The following is a 14,274-nucleotide window of genomic DNA, read 5'->3' on the forward strand; positions in this document are numbered from 1 at the left end:
GGCTTTACAGACCAAAAGGGGGTTACATCACAATTAAAACAAAAAATAGAAGCAACAGCAGCCAAAAACAGGCCGAGCATCCCCGTTGCCATGGAAACCCCACCTGTGGGCGTGGGCGCGCGCAGCCTGTTGGGGATGCTCATCAGCAGCGGGCTGCTCCACTTGCTCCAGAGGCCGTAGTTGTGGGAGCGGCAGCGAACCCGGACCACGTAGTCGCCGAAGCGGAGGCCGAGCAGCTGCAGGTGAGACTCCCGCAGAGGAACCTTCACCTGCCGATCAATCAATCAATCAATCAATCAATCAACAAACACACTTTTCTGATTCTGAAACTGGTCCTTGGTTCAGACCAGGCAGCTTTCTGGGGTCGACAAGTTAGAGCAGCCGCATTTGCTGGGACTTCTGGGTAATATGACTACGCCTCCAGGATCAGAAAACGCTGAACCTGGAAACCTTCATTCATATGATGTGGGAGTTAGGGATGGGCGGTATGGACTAAAAAATGTATCACAATAATTTCTGGCATTTATCCCGATAACGATAAAAAAAATACCAATTCAACTCCATCTTTTTAACTATAAATCTATCTCGCTCTCAGATCCGCCATGTTTGTTACACAAAAACGTCATCAATGGGAATTTATCCTTCCTTCTTTCTCCCTCCCTAGTAGTATGATCACATTTTGATCCCGACCAGTTATCTTATGTTTCTTGTATATGTGAGGGCGTGGTTATAAAGTCTCCCTCTATACCAGCGGTCGGCAACCTAACATGTCGAAAGAGCATATTGGACCAAAAACACAAAAAACAAATATGTCTGGAGCCGCAAAAAATGAAAAGTCTTGTATAAACCTTAGAATGAAGGCAACACATGCTGCATGTTTCCTTATTAGTAATAACTGGGGGAAGATTTTTTTTTTCATTATGCACTTTGAGAAAAAAAAGTTGAAATGTCGAGAAAAAAGTCAAAATGTTGAGAAAAAAAATCTAAATTTCGAGAAAAAAGTTGAAATGTCGAGATTAATGTTGAAGTACAATCTCAAGAAAAAAGGTGAAATGTTGAAAAAAAAGTCGAAATGGTGAGATTGAAAAGGAAAGGAAAGAGGAAGTAAAAAAGAGGAAAAAAATGAAAAAAAAGAAAAAAGAAAAAAAGAAGAAAAAGAAAAAAAGAAAAAAAAGGGAGAAAAAAATAAGAAAAAAAAGAGAAAAAAATAAGAAAAAAAAAAGAGGAAAAAAAGAAGACAAAAAGAAAAAAGGGAAAAAAACACTTTTTAAAAAGCTCCAGCTCCACTAGGGCAGCGCTAAAGAGCCGCATGCAGCTCTAGAGCCGCGGGTTGCCGACCCCTGGTCTATATTTGAGCTCAGTGTGGGAGGAGGGAGGGGAGGTGGCACACGTTTTGTTGGTCTTGTCTGTTTTGTTTGTTTCTTAGTCTATATTTTTGGCTTAAGCTTTTGGTTAATCTGGCAGCTCCTGTGATTTAAGGAACATTGCAGGCCACAGTCTGTGTAAGATAAGGTGTTTATGATGGACACCATAGTAAAGCTGAAGGTGTGGTTTAACTCCTGAGAGGAGTTGTGGTGATGCCAAGGCTGGTCCTGGCATTCCTACATGCTCCAGTAAATGTGTTTGTTCCGCCATATGCTGCTGAAGCCAACACTTTTTATCTTGCATATGTTTTTGTTTTTTGTGGTTATTTTCTTTTTTTTTTTTTGTATCTATGTTGATGGTTATTTTTATTTTATATATATGTTATGTAAAAAAATCAGGGGGGATGGTGGATTTGATCATATGGGGACAGATAATTTGTGCTGATTACAAATAATATAATATATTACAAATAATAGCAGTGACCAAAACACCTGCAGAAATACTGCAGGAATGACATAGCAGCAGTTAAATGCAGCCTTCTGTAAGCTTTAAATATCCACTGGGCTTACATCAAATACATTAAAACACAATAATAAAAAACACTTTTCTGAACTTATCAATATGACTCTGTCCTTCACAGGATAAGTAAAATGGATCACTGCAAAAACTCAAAATCTTAACAAGAATATTTGTCTTATTTCTAGTTAAAATGTCTAATTTTAGTAAAAAAAATCTTATTACACTTAAAACAAGACTCATCACTGGAAAAAACAACAATTTTCACCTGTTTCAAGTAGATTTTCACTTGAAATAAGTAGAAAAATCTGCCAGTGGAACAAGATTATTTTGCTTGTAATGGGAAGATAAATCTTGTCCCACTGGCAGATTTTTCTAGTTATTTCAAGTGAAAATTCACTTGAAACAGGTGAAAATTGTCAAATAAGTTATTTTTCTGGTGTTATTTTTCTGGTGATGACTCTAAATGTTGAAATAGCAGTAAAACCACATTCATTGATGAAATGACATAAGGGATGGAAAGGAGGGATGTCAGTTTTACAGGGGGGATGATTTGGACCGTTTTTATTTCAGGGGGGGATGCCATCCCCCCTCATCCCCCCTCATCTCCCCTCATCTCCCTCATCCCCCTCAACTCCAGTACTGCTGCGGGTCCTCCGAGCCTCTGCTCCGGACGGCGTACCTTCCAGTTGTCGGGGTCGGACACCCGGCGGTACTGCAGCTCGTACTCCAGCGTGATCCAGCCGTACTGCAGGTCCTCGGGGACCGGGTACACCCAGGACAGCCGCGCGTTGTGGCCCGTCTCGTCCTCGCCGGCCTCCGTCAGCGCGAAGGTCAGGTTGACCGGCGTCTCCGTCTGGACTGTGGAGCACAAACACGAGCACAAGCATCACACACGCCGCCTCAGCATCAGCACCAGCATCAGCATCAGCAGCGTCCCGGGCTGAACCACAGACGTGTCAGGACCCGTTTCCTCAAACACGCCCGCAGGCTCCTCAGGACATGACCCAGTTCCCAGAATCCTCCAGGAAACATCTTCACCAGAGGCAACGATCGCCCTCGACTCCGTCCACCATCCCGTCAGCCTGATTTTAGTTAATTTAGAAGAAAGACTTTTTCATTTCATCGTTTGCATCTCATAAAGAAAACTGATGTAGCACCAGAGGTGTCAAGTAACAAAGTACAAATACTTCGTTACCTTACTTAAGTAGACATTTTGGTTATCTATACTTCACTGGAGTAATTATTTTTCAGACGACTTTTTACTTTTACTCCTTACATTTTCACGCAATTATTTGTACTTTTACTCCTTACCTTTTAAAAACAGCCTCGTTACTCTGATTCATTTCGGCCTTTAAAAATAAACTATCCAGTTAAATTGCTCCATCCGGATAGAGTGAATTTGGTTGTGGTTGTTTCAGATGTTCTTGTCCAGTTTTGTTCTTACATCCGTTCCCTCAGATTCCTGCAACTAAACTTGGATGTACATTCCAATAAAGGTTAGGATAAATGATAACATGCCTCTGAAGTTTGACTTTTTGCACCATTACAATACTTATAGGCAACTAGTCATCATATCTCCTGCTCACTGAAACACATGTTAATGCTCAATAGTACACATATATGCTTCTTTAATATATTGACATTATACTAAGATACATTCATTTTCAATGGCTTTTGTCCTTAATGGCTTTTTTCCCCCTTACATTACTTTTACTTTAATACTTTAAGTAGTTTTGAAACCAGTGTAGCACCAGCGGAGACAGATTACGCAGTCGAGGGAGAGGCGTCCCACTTCTGATCGGATCCTCAGGTCTGCACGCTTAGAAAATCTGCAGCTCTTCTTCTTTTGGCCTCGTCGTTGGTCTGTCGTTTCTTCCGTTTTGCGGCTGACGGACGTCTGTGCCCGTTCCTGACCCACACGTACGCCTGAATGTCGCTTCGCTACCGTGACATTTCATTTGCTCTCAGATTAGGACGCTGTGACCTTTCGGTTGTTGGCCGAGGCCGCTGCCCTGCGTGGGAGCGTCTCCAGGCCTGGGCGACTTCTGCCCCGGATCTCCCCTGGCACCAGATCTTAATTGGACTGGTCTTAACTGATCTGGACTGAACTTGACTGGTTGTAACAGGACTGGTCTGGTCTTAACCGGACGGGTCTTAATCAGACTGGTCTGAACTGGTCTTAACCGGACTGGTCTAGACCAGGGGGCGGCAACCCAAAATGTTGAAAGAGCCATATTGGACCAAAAACACAAAAAACTAATATGTCTGGAGCCGCAAAAAATTAAAAGTCTTGTATAAGCCTTAGAATGAAGACAAAAGGCGAAATGTCGAGAAAAAAGTCGAAATGTTGAGAAAAAACTTGAAATGTCGAGAAAAAAGTCAAAATTTCAAGAAAAAAGTTGAAATGTTGAGAAAAAAGTCGATATTTCGAGAAAAAAGTCAAAATTTCGAGAAAAAAGTCAAAATTTCGAGAAATAGTCGAAATGTCGAGATTAATGTTGAAGTACAATCTCTGGAAAAAAGTGGAAATGTTGAGAAAAAAAGTAAAAATGACGAGAAAAAAAGTCTAAATGTTGAGAAAAAAGTCGAAATATTGAGGAAAAAAGTCGAAATTTCGAGAAATAGTCAAAATGTCGAGATTATTGTTGAAGTACAATTTCGAGAAAAAAGTTGAAATGTCGAGATTAAAAAGGAAAACGAAAAAGGAAGAAAAAAAGAGGAAAAAAAGGAATAAAAAAAAAAGAAAAAGAAAAAAAAAGAAAAAAAAAAAAGGAAAAAAGGTCAAACATTTTTGAAAAAGCTCCAGGAGCCTCTAGGGCGGCTCTAGAGCCGCGGGTTGCCGACCCCTGGTCTAGACTGATCTTAACCGGACTATTCTGGTCTTAATCAGACTGGTCTGGACTGATCTTAACCGGACTGGTTTGGACTGGTCTTACCCGCAGGCTGCACGGTGCAGAGCCAGACCACACACCACCGACATCTGACAGCGAAACTCTTCGCAGCTAAACCGGGTTTCTGCCGCCGCTTCAGCGACGACTGAAAAAACGAACATTTCTACAAAACAGGTCGGACTGACGACAGAATTTGGACCTGGGTCCGGTTCTGGGGTCCCCACTCGCAGGTCCGAGTCTATACAAACGTGTAGAAATGTGAGCACGGGAAACTTTCATATTCATCACCACACCGTGATTTTAATGCACCGAAACAAACGAGAGAAGCTCAAATGCTTGGACTCCCGGCTCCGGGGCCCAGGTACAGTAACTGGATCCTGGTCCTGCAGAACCACCGGCGGCCCTAGGGCTGGGGATCCATTCAAATGTAAAAGAATCGATTTCATTCCGATTCTTAAGATTCAGAATCGATTATCAAGATTTGATTCGATTTGATTCGATTCCGATATCGATTTGGGTTAGTGTTATTAAAAATGTTTTTTGAGCTGTTGCATGGACTGTAGTTATGCAAAATATTACTACTAGTATTATATTGAGATTCAACAGCAAGTATTGGCAGCTAATGATGCTGTAAGGACCAATCAGCTCCCAGAATGCTGATAGAACTGCTTTCAGAAATATCGTGGGTCAGAATTACCAAACAGATCCAGGGAGGAAACAGAGACGGATGAAATCGCTTTTATTTTTTCCTACGTTCCGTTTTTATTTGTTCCATTTTCGTCTATTTTTTTAATTTTTGAGAATTTGGTTTTTAGCATTTTTTGCAAATGTAACCCCAAGACAGTATATAAAGTAATGAAATATAGACAATTCATGCAATTATAACTGAACACTTTAACATTTTCATACCTTTAAACATATTTAAAGGCAAAAACATGGCACCAGTTATTCTCGTGTCCAACAAAACATTGCTTTTTTGGGGATAAACAAAAAAATAACCGAAAGTTCTAATCTAATGATGAAAAAAAAACATAAATAAATAAAAGAAAATAAAAAAAAAAATCCCCCCACCAAAAAAAAAAAAAAAAAAAAAAAAAAAAATCGATCTTTAGACATATGAATCGATTTCTAGGAATTAATATGAGAATCGATTTAGAATTGGGAAATCGATTTTTTCAACACAGGCCTAGGCGGCCCGTCTGCTCACCTATCTCGCCCACGTCCACGCAGTGCTCCTTGGAGGTGTAGTTCCTGCGGGCGGTGACGGCGACCACGTTCATGCAGTACATCTTCCACACGGACGTGTGGCTCTTGTCGAAGTGGCAGCTGTTGGGCCCGGCCGTCTTGTAGTCGGGACACTCGCGTCTGGGTCCTTTGCTGCGGAGGAGAAACACGGGATCAGCGGTGCTGCAAGCGCTGCATGCCTCGGGGGCAGAGGTGTCAAGTAACAAAGTACAAATACTTCGTTACCTTACTGAAGTAGAAATTTTGGTTATCTATACTTCACTGGAGTACTTATTTTTCAGACGACTTTTTACTTTTACTCCTTACATTTTCACACAATTATCTGTACTTTTTACTCCTTACATTTTAAAAACAGCCTCGTTACTCTATTTCATTTGGGCCTTTAATAAAAACTATCCAGTTAAATTGCTCCATCCGGATAGAGTGAATTTGGTTGTGGTTGTTTCAGATGTTCTTGTCCAGTTTTGTTCTTACATCCGTTCCCTCAGATTCCTGCAACTAAACTTGGATGTACATTCCAATAAAGGTTAGGATAAATGATAACATGCCTCTGAAGTTTGACTTTTTGCACCATTACAATACTTATAGGAGGGCGAAGGTGCATCCCATTTGTCCTGATTACTGGGAACATTTTATGGCGAGGGCGAGGGGTCGTGTGAGGCCGCACTCTGCAGAGCTCCGCTCACGTATCGACGCCTTAACAGCCTCGCGCTTCAGCGCCGCAGGGAAATCAAACTGGGCTTAAACCGCGGCGCCCACATGACCCAGATATGTCTGGTATATGTATGGCATCCCCCCTGAAATAAAAACGGCCAAAATCATCCCCCCTGTAAAACTGCCATCCCCCCTTTCCATCCCTTATCATTTCAATGAATGTGGTTTTACTGCTATTTCAACATTTAGACTCATCACCAGAAAAATAACTTATTTGACCATTTTCAGCTGTTTCAAGTAAATTTTCACTTAAAATCTTTTTATTACAAGCAAAAAAATCTTGTTCCACTGGCAGACTTTTCTACTTATTTCAAGTGAAAATCTACTTGAAACTGGTGAAAATTGTTGTTTTTTCCAGTGATGAGTCTTGTTTTAAGTATAATGAGATTTTTTTTACTAAAATGAGACATTTTAACTAGAAATAAGACAAATATTCTTGTTAAGATTTTGAGTTTTTGCAGTGATCCATGTTACTTATCCTGTGAAGGACAGAGTCATATTGATAAGTTCAGAAAAGTGTTTTTTATTGTTGTGTTTTGATGTATTTGATGTAAGCCCAGTGGATATTTAAAGCTTACAGAAGGCTGCATTTAACTGCTGCTATGTCATTCCTGCAGTATTTCTGCACGTGTTTTGGTCACTGCTATTATTTGTAATATATTATATTATTTGTAATCAGCACAAATTACCTGTCCCCATATGATAAAATCCACCATCCCCCCTGATTTTGTTTTACAACTCGAGTAATGGGCGCGAGGCTGCAGAGTGCCGGGGCGGTCACATGTCCAGCTCCTGGTTAAAGAACAGGTGGGTTTACTCACTCTTTGGAGTACGTGAGGACGTAGGCCACCTCCTCCTCGCCCGTCAGGTTGTCCAGCGGGTGCCACCAGCAGGTGAAGTCCTCCATGTTGGTAGAGCGGCAGTAGTCGATGTTAGGCCTCGTCGCCGTGGCAACCGCTTCCTCTGTTCAGAGAAGAAGAAAACAAAAGTGTGAGACAGCAGCAACGTGGTAGTCAGTACTCGAGTTGTAAAAAGAATTCAGGGGGGATGGTGGATTTTATCATATGGGGACAGATAATTTGTGCTGATTACAAATAATATAATATATTACAAATAATAGCAGTGACCAAAACACCTGCAGAAATACTGCAGGAATGACATAGCATAGTAATGAGAAGATACATCTTGTCCCACTGGCAGATTTTACTACTTATTTCAAGTGAAAATTTACTTGAAAAAGGTGAAAATTGTAGTTAGTTATTTTTTTGGTGATGACTCTAAATGTTGAAATAGCAGTAAAACCACATTCATTGATGAAATGACATAATGACACCCCCCTCATCCCCCCTCAAATCCAGTACTGGGGGTAGTGCAACCCCCCCCCCCCTCCAAACGTCTGCTGGAGAGACCTTTATTCCTGTTCCTGAACCCACATCATCATGAAGGCCCTACCGGCCCGAACCAGGAACCATTCCAGTCCAATCTGGAACCATTCCAGTCCAATCTGGAACCATTCCAGTCCAATCTGGAACCATTCCAGTCCAATCTGGAACCATTCCAGTCCCCCTGAACTGTCGATCAGCTGCGGTGGCGTTTACCTTGACTGCAGGTTTAACAGCCCGGTTAGCCACATTTTGGTTCCATTTAGTTCTTAATAATATAATTCAGTTCCCTTAAAGGGGACCTATTATGAAAAACACATTTTTTCTTGCTTTAACATACAGGACTGTCTCAGAAAATTAGAATATTGTGATTTTCTGTAATGCAATTAAAAAACAAAAATGTCATACGTTCTGGAGTCATTACAAATCAACTGAAATATTGCAAGCCTTTTATTATATTAATATTGCTAATCATTGCTTACAGCTTAAGAAAACTCAAATATCCTATCTCAAAAAATTTGAATATTCTGGGAATCTTAATCTTAAACTGTAAACCATAATCAGCAATATTAAAATAATAAAAGGCTTGCAATATTTCAGTTGATTTGTAATTAATCCGGAATGTATGACATTTTTGTTTTTTTTTAAATTGCATTCCAGAAAATAAAGAACTTTATCACAATATTATAATTTTCTGAGACAGTCCTGTATATAAAGTGGTCTCCCCTCAGCCTGCCAACTCAGAGAAGGAGGAAAGCAACCAAATTCTGCAGAGTCTGTACAGCCGCCCGGATGAGCCGTCCAGTGTGATGTGGATCTACGAGCCAATAAGATTCTGCACAATTTTGTTACGTAACCAAAATGCAAACCACACACACAACTAAACACCGTGTCCTAACTGCATGCGAGCGTCCGACTATCGCGTCGCACTGCGTGACATCAGATGCTCTCTGTCCATCTCCCTCCAGCAGCTGCCACTTTATTGAGGTTTTTGTAGTGAAATGAGGAGGTATCATAGAGATAACTTCTCATTTCAACTAACTGGATCAGCCGTTCCTCATCATGACTGTTTCCTACAGCGCTTTCAACCGGCTTTCAACGCGAGCGACAGGAAGAAAATAGAAGCAGGGCGTCCGACAAATATTCAGCTCAAAACTATGCGCGGCGTCGCTGCGGCCAGTTAGGACAGTCCAATAGAAAATAAAGCAATGGAATCGATTTTGTTGCAGACGCTCGCTCGCATCGCATGCAGTTAGCTTCCACCATTTCTTTTTAGCGGTGTATCGCGTCATTCAGGCAGCCAATCAGCACAGAGCCTCATTATCATAGCCCCGCCCACTCAGAATCCTGCATAGATAATGAGGTTAGAGAATGGGAAGATAAAGACATGGCTCAGAGGCTGAATTTCCAATTTATGTAGAAAAACAATCAAAAGCTTGTTTTTAAGACATTCAAGGCCTGTTTAAAATAGGGATTAGATGCCATATTAGGTCCCCTTTAAGTTAGCTGATTTTAACATTTTAACTCTCTTCTAGAATCTGACAATCTGACCAACGATGACATGTTTAGCCGCATGCTCTCATATTGTGTTTTCTTGAATTCGTTTGAAATGTCATTCCTTTATTTCCCACACCTCCCCCTGCAGGTAACCTCAGCCTCAGCTCTCAGTTTTCAGAATGGCACAGCTGGTTCTCTCCTCTTACAGCGCTGCATCGCCATGGCAACTGATGCTGAAAAGGTTAGATATTAACAACAAACATCAAGGAGCGCTGAAGCTCCGGTTCCCGAATGTGAACGGCATTGTTCTCGTCATCTCAGGACTGAAAGATGCTTTTAGTCATTTTCAACCGCCGTATCTTTATTGAATAAAATCTTAAACATATGAAAGATGTGTGTGCACCAAACCACACGCTGACATTCACTTTCATGTCCACCTTCATCCAATCTTCAATCCTGATGTCTGGAGCGTTTGTCAGGGAGTCCATCAATCTGTCTGTTTCACCACTTCAGATCAAGTTCATCTGATACGTCGACTGTAAGTCATCCGATCACCTGGCCAGGAGGCCCTCACCCTCCAGGCCAACGACCCCCACCCGGCGGGGGGCCAGCCTGCCCGGAGATACAGAGCCGCCCCGGCCGCCGACGCGGGCAGGTGCACCCTGGTTGGTTCCTTTCTCTTTTGAGGATATGCTCCTCCAGAGAGAGTCTTCCAGGGAACAGAAACACTAAAAAGGGCTGGTTGTCTTCTGGTTTTCTGGCTTCTTTAACCTGGACAGGAGATCTGGAGGTTTCAGGTTTCTGGATTTAGTTTCCTAAATTTGCTCTTTTTAGAGCTCCATGTCCATGAGGGTGCAGAACTAACTAGTTCTGGGACTAGTTGTGGGACTTGAGACTAGTTGCGGGACTAGTAGAGTTTAAGGCTAGTTGGGGAAGTTGTGCTGGGATTAGTTGTGGGACTAGTAGGGATTAAAACTAGTTGTGGGACTAGCTGTGGGACTAGCAGGGATTAAAACTAGTTGTGAGATTGAGACTAGTTGTGGGACTAGTATGGCTGGATACTAGTGGGACTAGTTGCAGAATTGAGACTAGTGGCGGGACTAGTAGGGCTTGAGACTTGTTGTGAGATTGAAACTAGTTGTAGGACTAGTAGGGATTAAAACTAGTTGTGGGACTAGTTGCAGGATTGAGACTAGTTGTGGGACTAGTTGAAGGTTTAAGACTAGTTGTGGGACTAGTTGAAGGTTTAGACTAGTTGTGGGACTAGTTGAAGGTTTAAGACTAGTTGTGGGACTAGTTGAAGGTTTACGACTAGTTGTGGGACTATTTGTGGGACTAGCAGGGATTAGAACTAGTTGTGGGACTAGTTGAAGGTTTAAGACTAGTTGCGGGACTATTTGTGGGACTAGCAGGGATTAGAACTAGTTGTGGGACTAGTTGAAGGTTTAAGACTAGTTGTGGGACTAGTTGAACGTTTAGACTAGTTGAAGGTTTAGACTAGTTGTGGGACTAGTTGAAGGTTTAAGACTAGTTGTGGGACTAGTTGAAGGTTTAAGACTAGTTGTGGGACTAGTTGAAGGTTTAGACTAGTTGTGGGACTAGTTGAAGGTTTACGACTAGTTGTGGGACTAGTAGGGATTAAAACTAGTTGTAGGACTAGTAGGGTTTGAGACTAGTTGTGGGACTAGTTGAAGGTTTTAGACTAGTTGTGGGACTAGTTGAAGGTTTAAGACTAGTTGAAGGTTTAAGACTAGTTGTGGGACTAGTTGAAGGTTTAAGACTAGTTGTGGGACTAGTTGAAGGTTTTAGACTAGTTGTGGGACTAGTTGAAGGTTTAAGACTAGTTGAAGGTTTAAGACTAGTTGTGGGACTAGTTGCAGGATTGAGACTAGTTGTGGGACTAGTTGAAGGATTGAGACTAGTTGTGGGACTAGTTGAAGGTTTAAGACTAGTTGCGGGACTATTTGTGGGACTAGCAGGGATTAGAACTAGTTGTGGGACTAGTTGAAGGTTTAAGACTAGTTGTAGGTTTAAGACTAGTTGAAGGTTTAAGACTAGTTGTGGGACTAGTTGAAGGTTTAGACTAGTTGTGGGGACTGATTGCAGGAGTGAGACTGTAGGACTGTGTAGAGACTCTCAGGCCAGCATGGACAGCCGTCACTTTAACAGAGTTTTAAAACCCCAAAGGGGAGTTTTTCTTGCCAATAATTGGCTTAAGGCTTTTCTCCCACTATGGGAGTTTTTACCTGCCATTGTTTATGTAATAATTGCTCGGTCCCGGCGGGAGGCGTGTGTAATCCAGCGGAGAATGTGCGGCCGGGCGCTCAGCGAGCGCCGCGGAAACAAAGGCCTTGTGTGCCGTAAGGAGCTCAGCGAGCCGCTGCAGGGGCTCCAACAACAACAACAACAACAACAATTTCTCAGAAATGAAACATGCCGGGAACCAGGAACTAACACGGAGGAGGGTTTTCTGGGGGTCCGAGGTCACCAAGGTCGATGGGCGGAGCTTCAGCCGACAGCTCATCACCGTAGTTGGGTATCTAACCTCAACCCCCTGCGTCGCCGCACACACCCAGATAGTTGGGATTCCTGAACTCCTAATCAGTTTAAAACTAAAATCAGTCCCGAGCTCCAGTCACAAGTTTTATTTAGATAAGAAATGATATTTACAAATCACTGCAGGACATTTATGAGCTGGAGGAGCGAACGACGCGTCCCAGATATTGGGCTTCCTGCAGGTCTCTGACGACGAGCTCACCACTGTTATCAAGCTCGTCTTTTACAAGGAACCACGACTCGGCTGACTGCAGGTTTAACAGCCCTGTTAGCCACATGCTAAACAACGGAGCAACAGCTGCTTAAAGGGGACCTATTATGAAAAACATGTTTTTTCTTGTTTTAACATATATAAAGTGTTCTCCCCTCACCCTGCCAGCAGAGGGGAGATGAAATCCCATGAATTTCTGCAAGGTCTGTGACCCCCGCCTTACAGAATCCCCCAGTGTCACGTGATTTTTTTGAGCAGATTTCCATAGGTTCAGCCTCCGCTGCTGAAACCACGCCCACAACCAGCTCTCTCCGCCGGCTGGAGCTCCGCCGTTGTTCAGCAGCGGTGACTGTTTTCCACTGGTTTCAACAGCGAGGGACAGTTAAAATTAGGTTTTGCATCGACATTTACCCTCATAAAAGGATCAGTTCCAACAGCACGGACCCGGTAACTGCACACGAGTCAGCGGTAAGTTCCTTTTTTTTTTTATGTTATTTATATTTGTATGATCTTTGCATGGGCTAAGTATTTAGCTTAGCTTCCGGAGCCCCGGCGCCGCATACGGAGCTGCAGGAGCTGCTCACGGACCGGCCCGGTGAGGAGCCCCGGGCCCCGGCGGCTCCAGTGTTCCCTAACGGAGCCACTCACTCGTTAGGTAAATTAGTAATACATTTTTTCTGTCTGGTTTCAGATCTTCCAAGCACCTGAAGCTGTTCAACGACACCTTCAGAAAACGCACGGTCCTTCCTTGAGCCAGCAATAGTGCATAAATGTTATTTAAATACAACTCATATTTTATTTTTTTAACAATAAAGTTGCCATTTGTGAAAATTCAGTGTTGTGATTTATTTACAGTTAACGTGATTCATCTGTCTTGTAACATAAATGATGAGAAATCTTCCTCTGTGAAGATGAGGTGACTAAAAGCTGATTTATGGTTCCGCGTTACACCAACGCAGAGCCTACGGCGTAGGATACGAGTCGATTTAAAGCAGAACCGTAAATCAGGCTTTAAGATCCGTTTACAGCGTGTAACTGAATGAGAGCGTCCGACTATCAGGTCGAGCTGCGTGACATCGGACGCTCTCTGTCCACACTGAAACTCGCGGCCAGTTAGGACAGTCCAATACAAAAAAAATAAAGCCATGGAATTGATTTTGTCGCAGAAGCTTCTCGCATGGGAGACGTTTTGTGTACGACGCAGCCGGCTGCTCTGGCCGGAGCGAGGCTTATTCTCCTCCCCTCCTACACGTCATTCAAGCAGCCAATCAGCGCAGAGCCTCATTATCATAGCCCCCCCCCGCCCTTAAAATGAAGCACAGAAAAAGGCTTTAGAAGCGGTAAAAATAGAGACATGGCCCACAGGCTGGATTTCTGATTTATGTAGAAAAAACAAGCTTTAGATTGTTTTTAAGACATTCAAGGCCTGTTTAAAATATACATTAAATGCCATAATATGTCCCCTTTAAGTTTTGGTTCCGTTTTGTTCTTAAAAATGCTTCGGTTCCCTGGCTTAAATATTGTGTTTTCTTGAATTTGTTTGAAATCTCTTTAATTTCCCGCCCCTTCCCTGCAGGTAACCTCAGCCTCAGCTCTCAGTTTTCAGAATCGCTGCGTCGCCATGGCAACTGATGCTGAAAAAGTTAGATATTCAACAGCGATTTAATCATCAGCATCAATTCAGTCGAAGCTAAGGTATGGCAAGGTTACGAGTCGAAGAACTTTTTCAAATGCAGTCTCACTCACTGCAAAAACTCAAAATCTTACCAGGAATATTTGTCTTATTTCTAGTTAAAATGTCTCATTTTTAGTCAAGAAATCTCATTACACTTAAAACAAGAGTCATCACCATAAAAATAACTTATTATTTGACCATTTTCACCTGTTTCAAGTA

General features: G+C 42.4%; 1 protein-coding gene across 1 annotated transcript in view; it reads right to left on the reverse strand.

Annotated features, from left to right (window-relative positions):
* Positions 1-14,274, reverse strand: part of LOC133424938 (prolactin receptor-like) — a 50,224-nt gene that overhangs the window by 9,634 nt on the left and 26,316 nt on the right. Inside the window, exons 3-6 of the mRNA XM_061715532.1 lie at positions 7,556-7,697; positions 5,983-6,152; positions 2,564-2,742; positions 104-269 (exon numbers count right to left, since the gene is read on the reverse strand). Of these exons, the coding sequence (XP_061571516.1) occupies positions 104-269; positions 2,564-2,742; positions 5,983-6,152; positions 7,556-7,697 (657 nt within the window). The remainder of the gene's footprint in view (positions 1-103; positions 270-2,563; positions 2,743-5,982; positions 6,153-7,555; positions 7,698-14,274) is intronic.

Source organism: Cololabis saira, chromosome 24, assembly GCF_033807715.1.
Source record: "Cololabis saira isolate AMF1-May2022 chromosome 24, fColSai1.1, whole genome shotgun sequence".
In the NCBI taxonomy this organism is placed as follows: Eukaryota; Metazoa; Chordata; class Actinopteri; order Beloniformes; family Belonidae; genus Cololabis; species Cololabis saira.